The sequence below is a fragment of the Lepisma saccharinum genome, chromosome 5 (genome assembly GCF_977018435.1).
Source record: "Lepisma saccharinum chromosome 5, izLepSacc3.1, whole genome shotgun sequence".
NCBI classification, from domain to species: domain Eukaryota; kingdom Metazoa; phylum Arthropoda; class Insecta; order Zygentoma; family Lepismatidae; genus Lepisma; species Lepisma saccharinum.
In genome coordinates this window covers 7,227,983-7,250,701 of record NC_139233.1, presented here as the reverse complement: position 1 = coordinate 7,250,701, position 22,719 = coordinate 7,227,983, and the positions used below count along the sequence as shown (strand labels likewise).

The window sequence follows — 22,719 nt, the reverse complement described above, 5'->3', positions numbered from 1 at the left end:
TTCCGTTCCCAACACATCTAATGTTTCGTCTCCCAGTATGATCAAATGCTTACTCATTTATCTCTAGTGACGTGCCCAAGGGAGGGTTGGTGAGGTAATAACTCCATTTGACCCAGTATTCCTTTTTTTTTTAAAAAAAAAAGGAACGTCAAAGACAGGAAAAAATGGCAAAGTCAGGACTGACCACCAAAAATAGTATGCGTAACCCCTCTCCCTTCCGAAAATCCCGGGCACGCCTCTCTTTATCTCGGACATTTTTTTTTATAATGAACTCACCAGAAGTTTTTATCATCGCATTGGAGATGCGTTCTTCCTGCAGGTTTGAATATGATCCTTTAGGGTTGCGTCGTCTGCCTGCCTTCACACCTAACCTTAACAAGGCCCTTATTTTCCATCCTTGTGACTTGGATTTTCAAGACTTAGGAAGGTTTCAGACCGAAGGGACACGCGATACATGTTGATTGGAATGGGTCAATCAACAGCAACGTTTCACACCGTAGCGACACAAAAGGCCGCACAAACCTAATCTTCAGGCGACACGGTGTGAAATCTCCCTTATTAGGCCACCGTCATTGTCACCTCGAAGTAGTAGCTCTTGTTGACTACAGAAAAAATTATCCTCAACCGGTGATAATGCTCCTCAGTTTTCTTTTCTCTCCTATATTTTCTGTGCTTGTTCACTATACAGGCAACACCTTACGATTTGATATACACAGGACATGTACTATGTAGACATTTTAACGAAAAATCGGTTGAAGTAAAGGATGACTAGGTGGCTCAGTTGGTAGAACCCTGATTTGGATCCTGGTAGAGCCTGCAATTTCCGCCTAAAATGTGTACATATGCAACATCTTCCTGCTTTCTCTTCTCGACATTCATAAAATTTTCGTCTGTCTCTTTATGATAGCTAAGTGTTTGAATGTGTTTCGAACCCAGTAGGCTTAAACAAAAGTATTTTTTTATATCATGAAATTCTCAGACTGCATATACGAAATTTAGTTCTGGCAAAAACAAATCATCACTCAAAACTTTGATTTTCAGTTGATCTATGCAGTTTATTTCTGTTTTAATATCCGGTACTGATGAAATATTCACTTGAGAGAAGAGAGAGAGAGAGAGGCATTGATCTCTTCGGCCTTCGAACTGAACTAGCACCACACTGAGGCCCGGAAGTTCTGCTGTCGTCAATGTCTTCATTTTCGAATCACTATATCTTATAAAGCAATCCGAGGACGCTGACTGATCTGATCACCAATCGACTGTATGAATTGTCACACTTACCTCTGAAATCTCATTAACCGATTCTTTGTACAGATCAATTGAAAAATTGAATCCGCCTATTTATATCCTCATTATATTGTATAACGTTCCGCAGATAAAACGATTCGTTAATATTGCCAGTAGTTGACTCCTTCTCTCATTCAAGAACGTACCCTCTCCCGCCTTCCAGAGATTATACATTACAACAAATCGCCCTACGTGTGGCTCTACCTTTGTTGAGCAGCTTCCAAATGCTGACAAGTCTCTACATAGTCCTCAAGTGCGCAGAAACAACACCGAAAGCGCAAGGAAAGTGTACGTGCAATATTATCAACAACAGGGTTATAGAACATTCTCCGTCTTGCCTCGATACTTGTCTATCTCCTTAAATCATCGTCATATTATTCAAAAAGCCAAAAACCTAATTTTATCTAGTGTAAAATAAAATAAAAATCCTGGGGGGCTCGAGCCACATCAACCCCACCTTGGATACGTGCTATTAACAATAACAGGGTTATAGAACATTCTCCATCTTGTCTCGATAATTATTTCTCCCAAATTATCATGACATTATTCAAGAAGCCAAAATCCTAATTTTATCTAGTGTAAACAGAAAAAATCCTGAAGGGGGGCTCAAGCCTTCTGATTCCCACCTTGGATACGGGCTATTGACAATAATAGGGTTATAGAACACTCTCCGTCTTGTCTCGATAATTATTTCTCTCCGATTTATAAATTTATTATCTTCACATTATTCAAGATGCCAAAAATCTAATTTTATCTAGTGTAAATTTAAACATTTCCTGAGGGGGGGGGGGCTCGAGCCACCTCATCCCCACCTTGGCTACGTGCTATTAATAATAACAGGGGTATAAAACATGCTCCGTCTTGCCTCGATAATTATCTCTCTCCTTACATTATTTTCACATTATTTAAGAAGCCAAAAACCTAATTTTATCTAACGTAAACTGAAACATTTTCTGGGGAAAGGGTCGAGCACCCTGTGCCCCATCTTGGATACATGCTTTTATCAATAACAGGGTTACGGAACATTGTCCGTCTTGCCTCGATAACTATTTCTTTCCTTAAATTATTGTCACATTATTTTATTTCACACCACAAGAAACCAAAAACCTCATTTTATCTAGTGTAAACCTAAAACTTTCGGGGGGGGCTCGAGCCCCCCCTCTGGATACGTGCCTGACTGCTAGGTTCTCCTTCATGGCGGAATCTGAACCAGGAACGGTGGAATATGGACCGAAATTAAGAGACCAGACAGTTCTAAACTTGTCAAGAAAGAGACAACCTCTTTCATTTCGTCTAGAGAATCGAGACGTACTGACTTGGTTTCGTACAGTTCGAGACTTATATGAAATTTAGAATGTATTCAGTAATGTACCTGGCATTTTATTTCAGGGACCGAACCTGGAACCTAATATTTCCTGTAGGAAGCGATACATTTTTCAAGTAGAAATAATTTCCCCCCTGAAACATATCGCAGCCTCTATGAAGCAAGATGACTGCAATGATCTGAAAGTATTTGTCAAAATTACACCTAACAAACGTTCGAGAAATTTTCAGAATCATCAAGTTTTATTAAATTTATTTTAGGTCGCTTTTAGGGCATGTTTGTCTAATTGTGATGGATGATGATTATTGATTATTAAAACGAACTGCTGAAGGACACTCAATTTCTGTTATTTTACGAACAGAATGATTAACTGATTACATAGACGGTGAAACACATACCTTGCTCAGGATTCGAATCTTCTACATCTGGCTTAGTAGCTCCACTGCGACGGGTACTCTCAAAGGAACATCTATGACCATGTCGAGATTCGAACCCGTAATTCGACAATTTCTTTCTGGCCCAGTCATCACGAAGACTATACTGAGTAAAAAAAAGAACAGCGGAAATAGTCTCGGGAATGTGCCCTCATGGTATACTATGCGTATATGCAAGACACAGAGGATAGTTTTACTTTTAGCCTATTACGGTTGATGATTAAGAAATGTTTTGAAAAATGTTCCCCTCGAGGCCAATTAAAGCCCACCTCAAAAACTAATCCTTCGAGCTACTGAGTAGTAATAATTGTTTAATATTTACATTCGGTTGCGATTTTAATTGTAATTGACAATAGCAGTTTCTATCGAATTGGAAATTTATTGCAGTTACACAGAATAACACGATTGAGGAGGAAATATTAGCATTCTGGATGAGAAATTAATTTGGTTAAATGCTATGGATGTTCCTCCAAAAACACGCTACGCAGCAACGAAGTAGTTCGGAACGTTTCGGTAGGTGGCTCTAGTCAACGTCTCATTCGCACAGATAACATGGACTGGAGAGTTTGACATCTGGTTTATAACTTGGTTCAACGTGATTTGTGCCAATTCTATCAACTGGTTCACTTCCACGGATGTGTAGGGATGAACAGTGGTCGTAAGCTTACACATCCGTGTCGCCACTCCTTTGTGCAACGTTTCCTGCTTGAATGCCATATTCACACGATTAGGGTTGCCAGACGTCCCGTATATATGGGATTGTCCCCTTTTTTAAAAGACATGTCACGTTATCCCGGAAAATGTTCTCGGGACGCTCATTTGTCCCGTATTTAGCTAAAGAAATAACGAATTCAAATTTCAAAATCATTTTATACAACAAGAAATTAATAACAATTTATAACCAACTGTTCAGTGGACCAAAGAACGAAATCGGCTGGACTTAACGACAGTGGAAAGCATATTGCAAGTTCTAGTGAATAAGAATAAGTCATGTTCTGAATTTTATAGTAATGCATTGGAAAAAAAATGTCTTCTTAAAGGACGCCAAGAGTTCAATCAAATATTAATATATTTTGTCAAAATGTTAAAAATTAGGGATTAACAATGTTTTAAACAGCAATTGATTTTGTAATGTTTAAAAATGTTATAAAAAATCAATTTAACTATATCCATGTCTATATAATCTGTATGTCCAGTTGTTTTTTTTTATTTTAGATATCTGGCAACCCTACACACGATCGCACATCGCGCATAACAATGTTGTAAAATGGACGCTGCAAACGTTGCAACATCACACTTGCTACAAAATGTTGCCTGGTCTCGGCTATCGGAAAGCGGAGGATATTGAGGGGCTCGTCCCTTTACGACAAAGGTTTTCTTGGTAAAACAGTAGGGGAGGGCGGAGTGAAAATGAGTATGAATGCATCAATTTTTGGTGTAGGATTTTACACAGTACTTAAAAAGTATTTGTTGGAAGTTGATCTAGGTTGCATTCATCTTTAGGGTCCCTTCACATGGGGGTCACTCACTGTCTGTGACACGTTTCGTGAGCTTAACCTAGATTGTGTAGTAGTAGGATACGCTGCTTCCCTTCAAGTAGCGGCTTCACCGAGTGGCGCATTTGTCGAGTGCTCGAAGAGTCATTAGCGCTACACAAACGAGGCACTTCACTTACACGCCTCTCGATGGTTGCGTTCAGAAGCCCCTTGTAGAGAGATCCCTCCCTCCCCCAACTTGTTTGGCGGATATAGTCTATTTGCAGAAACTTAATATGTGCCATATGACCAGTGGCGCAGGAACGTTTTCATTTGGGGGTACAAATTTCGAGCTCGACAAGACATGCGCGTATGGGGATATATATGTGTGTTTACACATATAATATAGTGTGCGAGAGTTTGTTTTATAATGCAAAATTCGCATAAATACTTTTATTTAGGCTATATATTTATTTATAATTTTATGGTTATTTTAAAGAAAATGTTCTTGAAACCTGTTGTAAATGTTTGTTCTCATTCTCGTCTCGGTCTCGATTGAAAAGTTTGTCAAAGTTCATTTTACGTCCAGTTTACGATCGGATAGGCTAATGAGGACAAGATCTAAGTTTAAACTGGAATTCGAACGACTGTGCATGTGCCCCTTGCCGGGATATCGTCTCGAGTCATGAAATGTATAGTATAAGCAATGTACAGGCCTACGATATGTCACCGCACAAATTCTCACAACGTCAAAGCAAACTTTTTTTAGCCTCCCCGATGGCGCAGTTGTAGCGTCATCGCCTTGTAATCAAGGGGTTCTGGGATGGATAACCGGTGGAGGCACATAGTGGTTTGGATCCCACTTTAAACTGTAGGTCCAGTCCCGATTAGCCTCACTGTACACAAAGTAGACTTAAAACACCAATCCAGTCAATCAAACTTTTTTTATTAACTTTTTGTGCTTGATGCCTCATTTCGATGCTGTGAACTCTGGACATGCGGATTTTTCGAACATATGAAAGCAGGCGGCACACGTTTACAACTGTAACTGGCGACTGATTAACTTTGGAATTACGATAAACAAAATATGTGACTTCAGGTAGATATGTGCTTTATATGTCTGAATAACTTGCATAATTATGTAAATTAGAGGCGAAACCGAGAATCCGAAACCATATTTATTTTCAATTCTAATATCTGTAGATAGGTTTAACTATATTTTTCCGAACATTCCCTGACAAAGTTAGAAAAACTCTTAGAAAAACTGAAGAAATCTGGTGGTTAATAATTAATATGACATAGGCCGATGGGAATATATCAGTCTGTTGTTTCATTCTACAGAGCATTCCCTGACATTCGCTACAAGACTCGGCGGCAAGCGGCCCGGCATCAGCGATTGTCTTTCCCGGTGAACGGGTCCGCGACAGTCGCACGCTGCAGTCTGGTTTTCTCGCTCTCCCTGCCTTCGCTCTCTTTCCCTTTCTGTTGACGTTGCAGACTGACGCCAGTATAATCCTTCCTCGGAAGTTGTGTTGTGTCGTGTCCGTGTGTTGAAGATTGTGGCTTAATATGGCTCCACAAACGTTTACATTACAACAAAGGATTTATCTTGTCGAGTGTTACTTCGGAAAGAGGAATTGTGGAGAAGTGCGACGACGTTTTGCAACGAAATTTCCTGGTGTTCCCGTTCCACATAGGACCACTATATTAAACCTCGTTAAAAAGTTTAGAGTAACAGGGTCAGTTCTGAATAAAAGTGGAAAGAGAAACCCACGCCTACTTACCGAGGAAAAATCGATGAGATAGGACAAAGGTTAGAACAGTTTTCTCGGAAATCTATCTACCGCCTCTCACAAGAAACGGGTGTTTCAAAAACCACAGCATTTAGAGCCGCTAAAATTCTTATATGGTAAAATAATAACGTCACGGGGAAAAAGTATAAAAATCTAAAAAATAAAATATACAAAGACAAAATCATGAAAAACTAAATATGCTGACCAAGGCAGTAATTTATTTTATTAAAAACATAAACTAACGTAACGTTTCAACCTTCTAGCAAGGTCTTCTTCAGACTCTGTATCAAGTACAAGTACAAGTACTTTGTACTTGATACAGAGTCTGAAGAAGACCTTGCTAGAAGGTTGAAACGTTACGTTAGTTTATGTTTTTAATAAAATAAATTACTGCCTTGGTCAGCATATTTAGTTTTTCATAATCATGGAAACAAGGCTTAATGGAGTTATAAAGACAAAATCAACACACCATCCGTGAGTTAAAAGAGAGTATTGTACGAGAAATCGGGAGAATTACAGTAGACGAACTTGCACGTGTAAATGCTAATTTCCTTAGGAGATGCCAGGAATGTGTTGCAGCAGAGGGACATAATTTTCAACACCTTCTGTAGTCAAGGTTAGTACACAATATGAAAACTGTAATTTTAATAGCCGACTCTAGCGACTGTCGCTGACCCGTTCACCGGGAAAGACAAGCGCTGATGCCGGGCAGCTTGCCGTCGAGTCTCGTAGCGAATGTCGGAATGCTCTGTATTTCATTATTCCAAGTTGGCTGTGTAGGATGATATAAATATCTGCAACTTATTTGTTAAAATTACATGGCATGACGGAACATGAAAAGCTTTTATTTGTGTTGGAAGTAGTAAAAATCCACAATTACATCTTTTGTGACAATCGCATCAGAGAGATAAAAAAAGGGAGAATATTTTGACCAATAATGACTTGAAAAGTGAACTTTTGTTATTAAATAGTTAGTTACTTCTTGTGTTTTCATAGAAGTTAGAATATAAAATTTTATGGTATCTTTACCATCCTTGGTGTCCGAGATGCGTCGGTCGCCTTTGATTTTGTCCATTATTGGTAGGTGCAGAAAATCAAACCTAACGACTTTAAGGCATCAGAGAATTCCTTTAGAATAAAAGAACAGTCACTTATTTCTCCGACATTTCATCGTAATTATGTAGAAGAATGTCGTATGACCACATCCCTTGATTGTCAGAATTAGGTAGAGATATATTATATTTTGTTGGTCAATTTTGAACGTTGAATACTTGGACGACTTGATAACGATTCTTACAGTATATCGATATTCTGCCCGGATTTCGTTACTCTTTTTCAGTTAAAATGTCTCTGAACATTGTTCAAAAATTTCAATTTGCAAACTTAATCGTATGGTTTCGATAAAAATGTAACTGATATTTTATAGTGGAATTATACGTATAGTTTCTGAAAATTCCACTTGAAAAATTCGAAACTGAAGCTCAGTATCTCTTTAGAATTGTGTACACCCCCCTTTCCTTCCTACACAAAGAAGCTCAAGTTTTTTCAATTTCGTAAAACCAAACATTATCATAATCAACCATTTTACACTCATTTTCAAAGCTGAAAAGTTTACCCAGATTGCAGATCAAGTTTACTTTACTTCGCTTTCCTGCCAATTTTGACTAATCGCGAAGAATTGTGATAAGATGAAAGAGGTGAAAGATGAAGGGACAATCACAAACGCATGTGGACAACACCCCCGAACAAAGTAACAGAGAATTATGGTTGATTGATTGAATTGATATTTTAAATCCACTTTATGCACAGTAAGGCTAATTGGGACTGGACCTACAGTTTAAAGTGAAATCCGAACCACTAATTGCCTTCACCGAGTATCGAACCCGGAACCCCTTGATTACAAGGCGCCATCGGGGAGGTTCGGATAATTATTCACCGGATGTTTACATTTCTCTGCTTCCTTCACGCGGGCGGGGACTGCACTTCCGGTTTGGAAAGAATATCATGGAGTTCAATGATATAAAGGCAGTGTCTTAAGAAAAGGCGACAATATTTTTGTGGTTTTTGGTTTCAACATGAGATAGGGAACAAATAATTGTTCTCAGATATCTATGCATCGTTTTCAAACAGACCCGAGACGGAACAATCAGTAGATGCAGCGAAAAGATGGGACACAAACACGGAGGAATACGCCCTGCAGTCGGCACTTCATCAAATCAAATAAAAAATATTTTACGTGTTTCTAAAATTATAATTGTCTAACTAATTGTGTTGACTAAATTTAAAAGTTTATAATCATTTATAAGTTTATATAGCATTTGCCTTTGGTTGTAGTTAAGGGGGGGGTAGGGACTCGGAAGGGGGTTTCGAACGGGTCCGTCGACCCCCCCCCCTTCATCTGGAAATTGGCACCGTTCATTTCAAGTTACAAAGAAGCAAAAATTATGTTGTTTTTATTATTAATAACTGAAATAAAGTTCACATGGTTAGTATTCGAACAGAGTAATCAATGTAAAAAGCGCATTGGATCGAAAAAAGTGAGTGAAAAATACAGGAACCAGGTTATACGTATTTTTTTCATATTCTACCATTTTAAAAAAAATGCTTCTACAGTTTTCAGAATTCGAAAAATTATAATTTTAGATGACGTTTCACAATGTGAACTTTATGAGTATTTTTTTCTAACTTCTAAAGGCCTTTCTTGAACGACACTTGCAAAAGTTAATAACAAAATTGAAAATACAATAACTGTGCATTTCAGTATAGTATAGGAGCTATAAAATGTGAAAGAATTCATGGGAAATAGTTGTGCTGGATATTCACTCGGCTTGTGGATTGAACAACAATGATAATAAATTTCGTATAAAATGTATTTAATTAGGTTATATTATTAGTGTATCATAACAATTACAACCGTGGTAATCATTATTATTATTTTTATGGACATATGCAGACATTTATATAAATATTGCAAAACGAGCACTAACCTGTGTTATAAGAGTTGTTCAAACTGATATCCACCAAGTGCCAAGTGTGTAGACTTTCGGGGAGAAAACGTTGAATAGCCTGAAACTTTCGTGCCTGTAGCTAAAGTCCTTCTGGGTCGGGCCGAGAACTTATCAGCCCCCCTCGTAAAGTGAACCTTGCGGCTGGCATTCCAATACTCTCACTGACACAACACACATACACATTGCAATAACACAAATAAGTAACGGCAAGTAACCAATAATAACACTCTTGCGCACAGTACGAAATTAACACGCTCTTGGTTTACATCTGCTCGCCACTATATTCACAGCTCTGTCGCGAAAGGAACAAAAAACTCGAGCTCGGTGATTTCGGATTGCAAGGAAGCTCACGAACACCATTGACTTGTAACGGTTTCGTCTACAGCGTAATCTTGATCCAGTGTTGCACATTCGAAACCTCCAAACGATCTCCATCGGCACAAAACTCTTTCAAGGATATAAACTTAAGCAGGACATTACTGGTGAAAACTATGATTAAAATGTTTTATTATCTGTGGCTCTTAACATCGTTTCTAAAGCGTATTTTTTGTGTATATAAGGGCAGAACTTGGATGAATTACAGACAATAAATTATAACACAGGTTAGTGCTCGTTTTGCAATATTTATATAAATGTCTGCATATGTCCATAAAAATAAGTGGGCATTACAGGCCGCAAATGTCGGCATCTCCGCCAGCGCCGCCCGCCACGCTTCTCCCGATCTCTCGGCTGAAAATCGAAATGGACGCACTGTATTTGCATCTAAAAGATCCGGAAACTTCCCAATTTTTTCGAGGTACCTTGTTACAACACTTAAGAAATTTAAGTGATGCAATTTGTATTCGATCTTTTATAACAACATTAACTCGAAGACAATCTGTATTCTACTTGTTTACATTGGAAACTTGGCCAAACCGGAAGTTCCATCTCCGCCTTCGATAATCGAATTGTCAGATCGATTTTTTTGTTGTTGAACCAGGAAGATTCCCCTTACTGGCTGTGTGTCCAGACCAAGATTCGTCGACCGTCACTTTCTCCCGCTCTTGAAGGTCTAGTCAGTCATAAGAGGCCATTTGTCCAACCCCCATATTTACAACTCCGGCAGGGTTTCTCTGACGTCATCAAGATGAAATTTCTTGGGAGTGTCTATTTCCAGTATTGTAAAACATGCAAAGCTTTTTGTTTTTAAGAGCAAAAACACATATTGAGGAGCATCGCAACATAGCTTACATAGACTACATGAATGTAATGGTGCATAGAAAAAAATATAAGTAAGCAAAAGCATGTAATTACCCACGGTTAGTGCTGGAAAGAACTTGAGAAAGACCAGCTCCGGATCCAGCTATGTTCATGACATTTCTCAGTTTATTTATTTGTAACACCGCCGCCTTGTAATCAACGGGTCCCGGAATCGATACCCGGTGGAGGCACTTTGGATTGACAAACTGTAGGTACAGTCCATATTAGCCTATCTGTGCACAAAGTGGACTTAAAACCAACACTTTCTTTTAATTTTTTTGGATCCTGCGGTTCAAATATCAGGCGGAAAACACAAGTCAATGGACCTTGGGTCCAGAAGTCTACACGTCGAAATTAATCCATTTTTCATAAATAAATTCACAGCTTTCATTAGACGATATCACGATGACACGAATGTATTGACGAAATAGTGAAAAAGAAGAATTCCTGGTAGCAAATCCAAGATATCCAGCACGAAAAGCTATGCACTAATATCTAAAATATGCATTTCTAAGCACCATAAGAGTTCGGCAGTTCTAGCACCTAAATGAATTTGCAAGTCCAAAAGCATGTGAATATTCATGAAGGCTGCAAGGATCCACTTTTAATTTGCAATTCGTGTTTAGTCTCTGGCGCACTCTAGCCGTGTTTTTTGTCCTCCTTGGCTGAAATCTACTTATTGTCGCCTCTCTATAGAAACAAATGTCTCCATCGCAGAGAAAGGAAGTCATTACGAAGGGTTTCCCAAGGCCACGTTGCGTACACAAAAGCCTTTTCATTTCGTAGGTATGCGTCTGTGTTTGTTCTCCAGGCTTTCAGACGCAAATCCTGAAGGAAAACGATATGGCCTGAATGAGAGAGAGAGGGGGACAGAGTCGATGGATTTCACAGTGTCGCTAACTGCACGAACATGTGACTAAAATCACGAGAATTTTATTTCTGTTCTGCCTTCGCCGAATCTCTACCACCAGAAAATCTGGGGCAGCGAGATCAAAGTTATACGGTGATTCGTAAAGTACTAAACATACAGAGATAAAATTTCGTGTGCTTGTATATAAAATTAATAGATTTAATTGGACAGATGTAGTCGATAGCTTGTATCCAATAGGAACTGAAAAATGATTTCCAGAGATCAATTTGCTGTACTTACTTCTCAAAGTGAGAAACTGTATTTTTAATAATTGTAACTTTGGTGAAGAAACCCAACCCAACTAACTATATGAATTCGTCTGAGGAATAGACTAGCAGAATTATAAAGAAACCAATCGTGTAGCAATGGTACAGAGGCGGGACAAGGCTTGGTAAAGGTCCATGTCATCTCGTTCCATTAGCTATACGCTCTAGTCTTCTTGATCTTATATTAAATTGCTATTACTAGTTTCTACATCGAAATAGCTAATTATACACTAAATAACAAGGGTAAGAAGAGTATATAAAATGTCTGGTGCGTTTCCATAATATGCAACTACCCGTTGGTTTGGAACAATTCGGTAGGTGGCTCTGTAGTCAACGTCTGTAACAGCCAGATTGTACTGTGGGATCCATGAGTATTACCTTGCAAATTATCCATCACCATGTTCGTGCACTTTATTTGACCCAATAACAGCTTCAAGAATTAAAAGAAAACTCAAAACAAGCTGTTGACAACTTCTGCACCAGCATACATAAAAATCCATCGCTTAAAAGCACATAGGATAGAGAAAAATTAATGAAAATAGTCATGGACAATTTGCACGGTAATACTCATGGATCCCACTGTACTAGATAGGATTTTGTGATCCTAGTATATTCTTGAAGAATATCTGGAGCTTTCACGTGTAATTGAGCGACAGTCTGAGGAATAATGTAATTTTAACTGTCTGATGCTATTAATTCCCTGGAAATGTGTTAACGTACGTTGGATAATCCTCGGAAAGCCTTTAATATGGATAAAAGCTCCAACACCGTAGCTCTGTATTCACATCTATGAGGTCCTCCATGCTATGTCATATGAAAATTCCCGAACGTAAAAAGTATCCGACGGGTCCACCTATATAAAATCCATTTTGATACAATGCAACATATTCGGATACAACAGTGGTCTAAAAATAAGCACAAAAGTACATTGGGGGTAGAAAAACATTGATATCTTACCTGGAAGCGAGAGGATGTTGGTTGCACCGGCTGCCCTGCCACAGTCCATCGCACGTGGGGGCGAGGTGTTCCCGCAACTCTGACGCAGAACATGGCACTTTGGCCGGAAGTCACCAGCACCGACGTCGGCTTCTTTGTGATGCGAGGGGGCTCCGATGAACACTCTGTGAAGAAGCACATTGCTGTTAACCTTTCTTTTTCACCCAAATCCCTATATTAATGAACACAAAGATAAAGAACAAACAGGATGTATTTATACTTAGTAGTTTCAAGTATCACTTGTCTACCTAATTGTTTGACTGATTGATTGCTTTACTTTCTTTTGCTTCGCTTTTCTGCCAAATATGCAGGGACAACACAACAAGATCTCCTCAGGGGATCATTCTGACTGCAGATATATGCGCCAGAGCCTCGCTAGTCTGCAAAATGCAGTCCAGGTGTATAAGAAAATCACCCCTTACACCCCACCTACTAATTGAATTTGCTAATTAGGATAAATAGGTATAAGTGATAAAGGGATAAACGCATAGCAATACCCAAAGTCAAACTGGGGCTCGAATCCAGACCTTCATATACAGGGGTATCGGTTCGATCTTTGAGACGTCTGTTCTGGGTTGAATTTCAGTTAATTTCAGTTTACTCTCCGCTTCTATAGCTTAAACCTCCTGCAATTTTTACTTAACTTCCTTTGCACTAATGTTTACCAAATCGTATCTTTCCAAGTTAAGAGTTAAGACTATAAACCGGACCAACGCAACAGAAGCTTCCAGAACGCTTATAAGTTGAGCAACTGTTGTGCTGTACTGAATGCACTTCTGATCAAGAAATGATTGAATGAAAAACGAATGAGCCCAGCTTTTCTTAACAACAGCAACGATGGGCTCTTAAATACTTGATAAAACTGCAAAATATAGCATTGACTTCTCAAAAATATTGTATTCTTCATTCAAAATATTCCTGCACACACTATTGTTATCTAACACGGTATTTTCGTATTTGCTATTTGACTGCAGAAGAAATTAAAATAACAGAAGATAACAATATTTTTCACATATTATGAATTGTATTGTAAGTACAGTAATGTGTAGAGTAGGAGGTATAAATGATACAGAATGATACATAATATAGAACTGCATAATTTGTATTCATGTCCAAATTTTTTACAAAAATTAAATCATATTAAATCAAGAAGACTTAGGTGGGCAGGCCATGTGTCACGAATGGGAGAGGAAAGAATAATTTAAAAGATTCTTGTTGGGAAACCTGATGGTAAGAGACCTGTAGGAAGGCCAAGACAAAGATGGAGGGATAACGTTGATATGGATCTAAAGTAAATCGGTAGGGATGGAAAAGAGTGGATTGATCTTGCCCAGGATAGGGACAGATGGAAGGCTTGTGGTGCTGCAGCCATAAACCTTCGGGTTTATTTATTTGAAAAATCCTGAATACAGAAAAATCCATTTTACAGCAGGATATCAACCGGAAAAGAAATAAACAAAATAATAAGACACACACACACATACATATATAACAAAAATAATAACAACTAGGGCAAAAAAGATTATTATTTACACTTCAGCTGCTTTATGCACGCCGTTCTGTAAGTCTGCTTTGATAAATGGAAGCCCGGAGCGTCTTTTAATGAGTTGTAAATTGTTTGTAGCCTGTAGAGAAGTGATCTTTGTTCTAAAGATAGCCTTGAAGATTTAATGTAAAAGAAGTTGTTGCATTTACTATTAGGACGTCGGATTCTGATATTAAGAAGTGGCAAGAGTTCGCTGGTGAAAAGTTGTCCATTCATGATTCTGAAAAGAAGTGTTAAATCTGAGAGTTGACGGCGAAGAGAAAGGTCATGAATTTGTTGAGTGGATAGAATTTCGTGTTTGGAAAAGTTTGCAAGGGCTGGACATCTGTTTTTGACTATTCTGACGAAGAAACTTATTACTTTGTCCGTTTTATTTAGATTGCTTTGATATGCAATTGACCAAATATTTGAGGTCAGAAACGTGTGTTATGTCTGTAAATCTTTGGATTAGTCCAAGTGTTTTAATCGCTTTCGAAGTTATGTAGTCTATGTGATGGTTGAAAGTCAGTTTGCTATCAAAAATGACACCAAGATCTTTGAGCTGTTGTACGAACGGAATAACCTGTTGCATACAGCTATTGAATTTTAGGGTAAACCTAATGACAACAGATTTTTCCGGATTTTATTTGAGATTCTAGTCTTGACACCAGCGTTCAATGTGTTTGAGATTGTCTTGGATATAACATGTGTGTTGAACTGAGGCTAGAGAGTGAGTTAGTCAGTCAATAGGAAGTATAAATATTACAAGGCAAATTGTCCATCACAATGTTCATTCCCTTTGTTTTACACAATGCAAGGTACATGAATCAGTACAATTTAGGGTGTTCAAGAAATATGGATGAAGTTGGCGATGGAACAATTTGCTGTTAATACTTATACATCTCACTGTAGACGTTTATTTATGCACAAAACAGTCAAGTTAATTACTTGTCTGCTCGATAAGCGAAAACATTCCTCAGTGAGCATTCTGCGTACAGCAGCTCAACTGTTCTCTTCAGCACCCCGCACTTCTTCATCTCATCTCTTTACACAGAAAAATCAACGCAACCTTGTTCCGAGATTGGCGTTCTGGATGCAACCACTGGGACATTCGTTCGGCTCACTTATGAATCCAATAAAGCCTTCTTCCACCGCCTCGTAAAAATGTCACTAAAGAGCAATCACTTGACTCAAGTGTGAGTCATATGTGAAAGAATTCAGGGTTAATTTAAACATCTACAAAGCGACAGCCAGCGTGACGTTCGCTACGGTCACTCATTTTAAGGATGAGTAAATTACCTTGAAATATACGCCTTGCATTTCCCAAGGGATAATTCGTATCGGAGTTGAATTTCGAGTTTCTTGAAGTTGTATGATTTGCTAATTATGCTTCAAAAAATCAAAAACATTGAATTGCATTAACTATAGATTCATTTGCTTTATTTTTATTTCCCTTTTCTGTCACTTTTAGCTAATCATGGAGGATGAATGGTGATTACATGAGATGGGTAAAGGAGCATTCATAAAATATACAGCACAGGCGTGCGTAGACTACATTATTTGAGGGCACCTTAAAGGGAGTTCAATTGCCTATTTGAACAATGTTAGCTTAATTGTCGTAGAATCATGTTCGTTTTTCACAGAAACGATTAGGTATATGAAGATGAAATTTCAACATTATCGTATCGAAATATTAGTTATAACTTAAGCACAGGTTTTCTTATCATTGTGATGATATTTATATTATTTAAATAGTGAAATTAAACAATTCCAAAAATCATTATTCGCACCGAATACCCAATTTCTAACAAATGTCATACAAGACAGGGCTATATTACTACAGGCAATATTAGCTGGATCCATTTCACTAAATAAATTACACGTGGAAATTAAAACAACTTTCCACAATTACTATTTGCCGTTATTAAACAACTACTGTTACAGAAAGTAAACGGATATTTTTTTTTGCGTTGTTAGTCCCCTCCCCCTTTTTCGTATTTGTGTTAATTATGTTTGAATTAGCATTTTGAGACTTCATTGCAGTTTCAAAAGAACCGAGTGTATTTTTATAATAAAATAAGTCCTACAAATTGTTAGAAAATAATATTAAAGGTATGAATTGGATCTACAGTTTAGAGTGGAGTCCAAATCACTATGCAATGTGCCTCTGCCGGAGATCAAACCCTGACCCCTTTATTAAAAGGTAACGGCGTTCAAATTACGACATGGGAGGCCCACACTGAACTTGAAACTCCTGATAAATATCGACGAAATCCAATGATATCCAATGAACATATACTTATGAGGGTGTAAACACAACTGATTGTAAAATAACTGAAATTTTATAATCAGTTATTCATTTATTTATTTGTGGCGGAGATTAAGGCTCATGCCTTTTCTTACACTCAACCACATACAAAAAGTTCACACACACACTCATACATAGGTTTATATACATGGAGGTTATTTCAGTCGTTTACCGCGAGCGTGTCGGCCGCTTAGCGGCGCCTTCATACAACAGGTCCCGGCAAATTGCGTTACAGGAAGTCCGTAACAGAAACAGCTTGTTTTGTAATGTTTCCACTTTTCACAATTACAGTTACAATTACAATTGAAATAAGCACGTACCTTGTCGCAAGGATGCTGGAAAAGTTGTCCTCCCAAATACAAATATTTCTTGCACCTTATTTCTGACATCTAATCTTAGATTAGACATCGCTACTTATCCTCAGTTGTCGCGAGAGCGCCGTCGGCTTTTCGGGGGAGTTCTTAGCCGCGAGAGGGCGCGAATGCGACACATATCGCCAGTGGTGCCAACCGTAGGGACATGTCCCTACGCATAGGGATTTTTCACTATATTTCGCCCGCATAGGGACAGATTTGCCAAATGAGGGAAAACGTAGGGACTTTTTCAATCTTGGAAAATAACATTTTATTGTGCAAAGGTGCAAAGCTTACTAGCCAGTTAGTTACACTTTCTTCGCGTTCGGTTTGGAATGAATGGGTTAGTTTATCTGGATACTTTAGCGAGGAGGGGGAAAAAACTAACTAACAAATCTCCATCAGAATTTTGGAACATGTTATCGGTTACCAAGAACTTTCAAGGAAAGTTCTTTTTTGAAAACATTTCCACTCTCGCGAAAATAGTGCTAACATTGCCACATTCTAACGCGGAAACGGAAAGAATATTTTCAATGTTAAGTGATACAAAAACAAAAAAGAGAAATAAAATGGGACCAGAATTGTTCAAGGCTGCAGGATATACAGCATCACCAACCAACATCTATCTCTTCACAGCAGCGGCATGTATGACTTCAAATAACATAATCAACAGTAAATGACTCAACGTTATTCATTAGGGGTGTGTGGGATCCCGAAAAGTTGGGACCGGGATCGGGAAAAATATTTCCCGTCCCGATTCCAACTTCGGGAAATTGCTTCCCGACTTTTCGAGCAGTCGGGAAAAACCGAATGGTCACTTTAAAAATTCTCGACGTTTTCTGCATTGTAAGTTTTTGGAACTTATCGGAAATTGTAAGTTTTTATTCTAGAAATGCAAAAACAATCACTTAAAGTGAAAATGACGTGTAGAATTCGACATTTCCAGAGCTTCGGGAAATTTCGAACATTTCTCGTCCCGAAAATGTGCGGAAATTGCAAATTTTTCGTCCCGAATGTCGGGATTTAAAAAAATTTCCGTCCCTATCCCGTCCCGACCCAAAAAAATCTGTCCCGCACACCCCTATTATTCATTAAGGCAAGAATTTACAATCCCGGGCCCTTCTGTAATTTCTATGCTACGTCTTATACTCACGAAATAATTAGTCGTGATGATTTATCTCAAGTTAACATGTTGGGGTGATGTGAAAAAATTGTTCATTAACGTGTAGAAGTTGTAAAATAAGCTTTTCAATTCTCGCAATGATTCTCCGTATACAAGTATGGTAGCCATATCTGTTGATATGAACAATTGACGTTCGCAATTAGTTACGCTGTCTACAGCGTTGCCACACTGTTGATTTCATACTTGGAGAGCATGGATCGTGTAAGAATGGCGGAAGAGCACAGTAAAGAAGTTGTTAATGTTGTACAGATTTTTAGGTGGAGTGTGCAGGAGGATGGCCGTAGGCTAATTAATAAACTTATGGATTTCGGTATATTACCTGACAGTGACAGTGAAAATCACGATGTAGAAGAACATGTGTAATGTGGATTGACTTGATTACAGGTACGTTTGGCAACAGTGCATCGATCGTAAAATTGCAGAATACGAAAATTGCGTCTTCGATGATGAACGTTTGCCGTTAAATTGCTACGATTTTTTTTATCGGTTCGTAATCACAATTAGCGCAAAACCATTCACGGATAGCTACACTGACCATTATCGATAAGGTTAGGTTAAGTTAGGTTAGGCAAGGCAAACATAATTAAAATTTGGGGTCGAAAAAACATGCACGGGTAGCCGCACAAACCATTGACGGATAGCCCCACGAACAATTCACGGTAAGGTTAGGTTAGGTTAGGATAGGCAAACATAGTTAAAATTTGGGGTCGTAGTAATATCAGGAATGTATATTTCGTTTCTTAAGTATTGGAAACACAAAATCTTTCAGTAAATAATGAGCAATCGTGCCGATCGCGGACCACTCAATTTAACTTATTTTGCAATTTCTACACGTGAACCCCAAATTTTAACTTCAAATTCGTGATTAGGAGGCCTCAATTAGTGAGTATGCGAAATATTACAAAAATCGGGAAGGGGTTCTGTATTGTAAATTCGCTCTTTCATTAATTGTGGAAGCACCGAGCAGAAAGATTTGGTAAGTAAATTGTGTATATTTTATCTTCTGAGGTGTTGTTTTTTTTTAGTCGCTTTACTTGGCGTAGGGACATTTGGTCAGTTGTAGGGAGATTTTGACTACGTCTTTAGTGACATTGCCGGAAAATGGTTAGCAACACTGTCGACTACCAGAAGTAGTGTCTAAGCTCATGTTCACTTCTGTTTGCGTTTATCAGTATTAGTGTTGTTTATACTGTGTTATTTAGTTGGTGTGCCAGTGCTTTATTGTGTGTTAATTGTTATTCATTCATTAGTTATTCCGCTAAACAAATATAGTCTTGAACAAAGAGATTTTATGTACGATAATTACGTGAAAACGAACTCTTGCAGAAAAGTGGTCAGGTAATTACGAGAGACAGGATCTCTTGAACCTAAGAAACGTGTTGTGTTGCTGTTGAAGGAGATCATTTTCAACATCTCTTATAACACAGGAGGTTAGTGATCATTATTATTACTTTTAAATATCATTTTACGCTTTCGGTTTGCTTTATGCTCCGGGATGCTGTCTTCCCTTTCTGTCAACTGAGGATCAAGTAGCGATGTCTAATCTAAGATTAGATGTCAGAAATAAGGTGCCAGAAATATTTGTATTTGGGAGGACACCTTTTCCAGCATCCTTGCGACAAGGTACGTGCTTATTTCAATTGTAATTGTAACTGTAATTGTGAAAAGTGGAAACTTTACAAAACAAGCGGTTTCTGTTACGGACTTCCTGTAACGCAATTTGCCGGGACCTGTTGCATGAAGGCGCCGCTAAGCGGCCGACACGCTCGCGGTACACGACTGAAATAACCTCCCTGTACATAACAGGCCACTACAAATATTTATTAAACATGTATTAATTACTTGACAAAAACAAAAAAAAAATCTAACCATGAATAAGAGTATATAGCATCACTCCATAAAACTTTCTCTTAATCTTCTTTTGAAGATATCTATGGAATTTGATTTTCTCATTTCATGTGAAAGTGCATTCCAGTCCCTAACCACTGATACAGTAAAAGAGTTACTAAAAAATTCAGTTTTGTGAGTTTTAATTGTTAGAAGATCAGAACTTTGTGATCTTGTGTATGATAACTCCGGGTTTCCTGCCGGAAGCAATCTGTCGGTGAGATACAAAGGACTTCCTGTATGAAGTTATTTAGTCCTGCATACAAAGACATCATAGGCCTTCAGAAATCTGATACTCGATGTTTCGTATCTGGATAACTTTATTAGACAGATAAAACGCTGTGTTGGAAGTCGATTGACTGCTGAAAGAGATGAAATCTTCGTAAGGGCCTTTCGTAACTCTCCTCTAGCCTTTATATAAAGTATTAACTGACCGAGCTTCAGTCAAAATGTGGAGAAAAGTTATTATGAGTATAAGGCCTAGAGGGTGAATTCTATCAATTAATGATTAAGACATTTAAGCGCTGGTGTTGCACTATAAAAAAAAGTATGAGACAACTGAACAAACGAAATGCTTTCACTCTGATTCACTGAGTCTCAAGCGAGCAAGCCTCTACGGCAGTAGACATGCCGACTCGATTTTCAAATGTCTTCTCAACCATTGAACGATACCGAGGTTTCCATTGCCTCGGTACCATTCATATCGTGGAGAAGAACGAATGTTCTACCAACCTGACAATAATGACCAGGGTGTAGAAAATAAATTTTAAATCATTTACCAAAATTGCAACACCAACCTTTTACTTGCAGGCGTCCCCACGTGGTGGCGTCCCCGTACTCGTTGTAGGCCTCGCAGAAGTAGACGTCGGCGTCTTCCGGAAACACGTCACGGATGCGCAGGCCGAACCTTCCGTCCCCGTAGTCGACGTACCGGAAGTCGTCGCAGTCGGGAATTTCCTGGTTGTTCCTCACCCACACGATCTCGAAGGGCGGTGTTCCTGAGGAGAAAGCAAACAAAACTTTATAAGAAATGTTAATACACAATGAAGAAAATTTCCCAAAAATAAATACGAGGGTACACAGAAAAGTTAGGATTCCTGGCTCCGTGTGCATATTTATACTAGCACCAAGCTCGCAGGATGAAAGAACCTACCCAGACTTTTCGTCTCCAGATGTGGAAGTCTCGAAGTGCGAAAAGCGATGTTGCCACACGCCTGGTTTTTGTCCAGTCGTAAATGACACTTTTCTGCATGCACCCTTCGCTCGCAGTTCAGGGAGAGGCACAGAAGGGATACAATTGCACTTCCTAACCGGCCGTTAAGCTTAGACGCACCTTGGACCCCGAGCTGTTGTTCTGATGCATAACTTTGGCAATGCAGTATACCACAAGAATTTCCCGTCACCAGGGCAACGGGATCAACCTGATTGGTCCAATGGTTCAGGTGACCCCCCCTGCGTTGCGACGCAAAAGACAAAATAGAATTCCAAGTTGGTTCTTTGGTCGTGCGGGCTTTAAATACAGCCTTTATCGCCGCTGTTAAAGCAATGCCCCCCCCCCCAACCCAACCCGTGAGTATCCATACCAGGATTTCAAATAAGGTGGTGAATCTATAGCATTGGAGACTGGGAATTGTCCATAAGAGCTTCTGAACGTAGTTGGTACATCTCCCCTGATTTTGGCGCTGGATGAAGTTTAATCCCCATAGTATACCCAATGGCGAAAGAAACAGTAAGCGAATTGTCCACCACCATTTTTATTCGGTCTGAATAACACAATGTGATGACAATGAATTGAAATAATGACGTCAATAAGCAGAGAACAATGCCTGCTTCGCAACAACATAGCTTCATTCCTTAAAACAACACAGGATGTAGAATAAAAAAGTAATGAAAATAGCGGTGGACAATTTGCTAACCAGTATCTTTGCCGTTGACTATACAAGAGGCAAAAAGCTAAGCTGAAGGGTACAGAAAAGGTAATTCCCTGAAACTAGAAGATTTAAAAAATTCACAAAAAATAGAGAGTAAATATTATTTATTTTTTGAACATGAATGTACTGTACATGAGTGGAAATTACTAGTGTACCTGAAAAATGTTCATTTTTTGAATATGGTGTCGGTAAGATGGCGTTCTTGGTGTTGCACAAGCTCTCGGAGTTTCAGAGTAAATCCTCCCATGACGTTGCGTAGCATCTCCAACGAAATGTTGTGGATCTCTTGCCGAATTCACTCCTTCAAATCATCCCTGGTTCATGGAGGGTTGTCCTTGAATACTTTGGATTTGAGGTAACCCCAAAGAAAAGTCAGGAGCCGTCAGGTCGGGTGAACGGGCAGGCCACGGATATCGCCGAATCTGCTGATGAGACGACCAGGAAATGCGAGTCTAAGCATACACGCTTTGGCAGTATGGCTAGTTGCACCATCTTGCTAGAAGCAAGGAACACGCGAGGGTAACAAACTCTCGACGGAAAGCGTGTTGATCTCCAACAAAACTATCAGAGTTTTTGTAATACGCCTTTACAGCAATGTGTGCAACATCAAGGACGCCATCTTCCTGACCCCATATTCAAAAAATGAACATTTTTCAGGTACACTAGTAATTTCAACTCATGTACAGTACATTCATATAAAAAAACCCGAATATTTGCTCTTTCTATTTTTTTTAATCATCCCGTTTGACTGCCTCACCCTATATAACGTCGCATTCCTTCCTGCCACTTTCGGTTAAACG

General features: G+C 38.8%; 1 protein-coding gene across 6 annotated transcripts in view; it reads right to left on the bottom strand.

Moving 5' to 3' along the window:
* Positions 1-22,719, bottom strand: part of LOC145987634 (uncharacterized) — a 529,186-nt gene that overhangs the window by 76,258 nt on the left and 430,209 nt on the right. For all 6 annotated transcript variants that reach the window (XM_083122088.1, XM_083122085.1, XM_083122086.1 and 3 more), the window contains 2 exons: positions 20,786-20,986; positions 12,694-12,857 (listed from right to left, as the gene is read on the bottom strand). In XM_083122088.1, the coding sequence (XP_082978214.1) occupies positions 12,694-12,857; positions 20,786-20,986 (365 nt within the window). The remainder of the gene's footprint in view (positions 1-12,693; positions 12,858-20,785; positions 20,987-22,719) is intronic.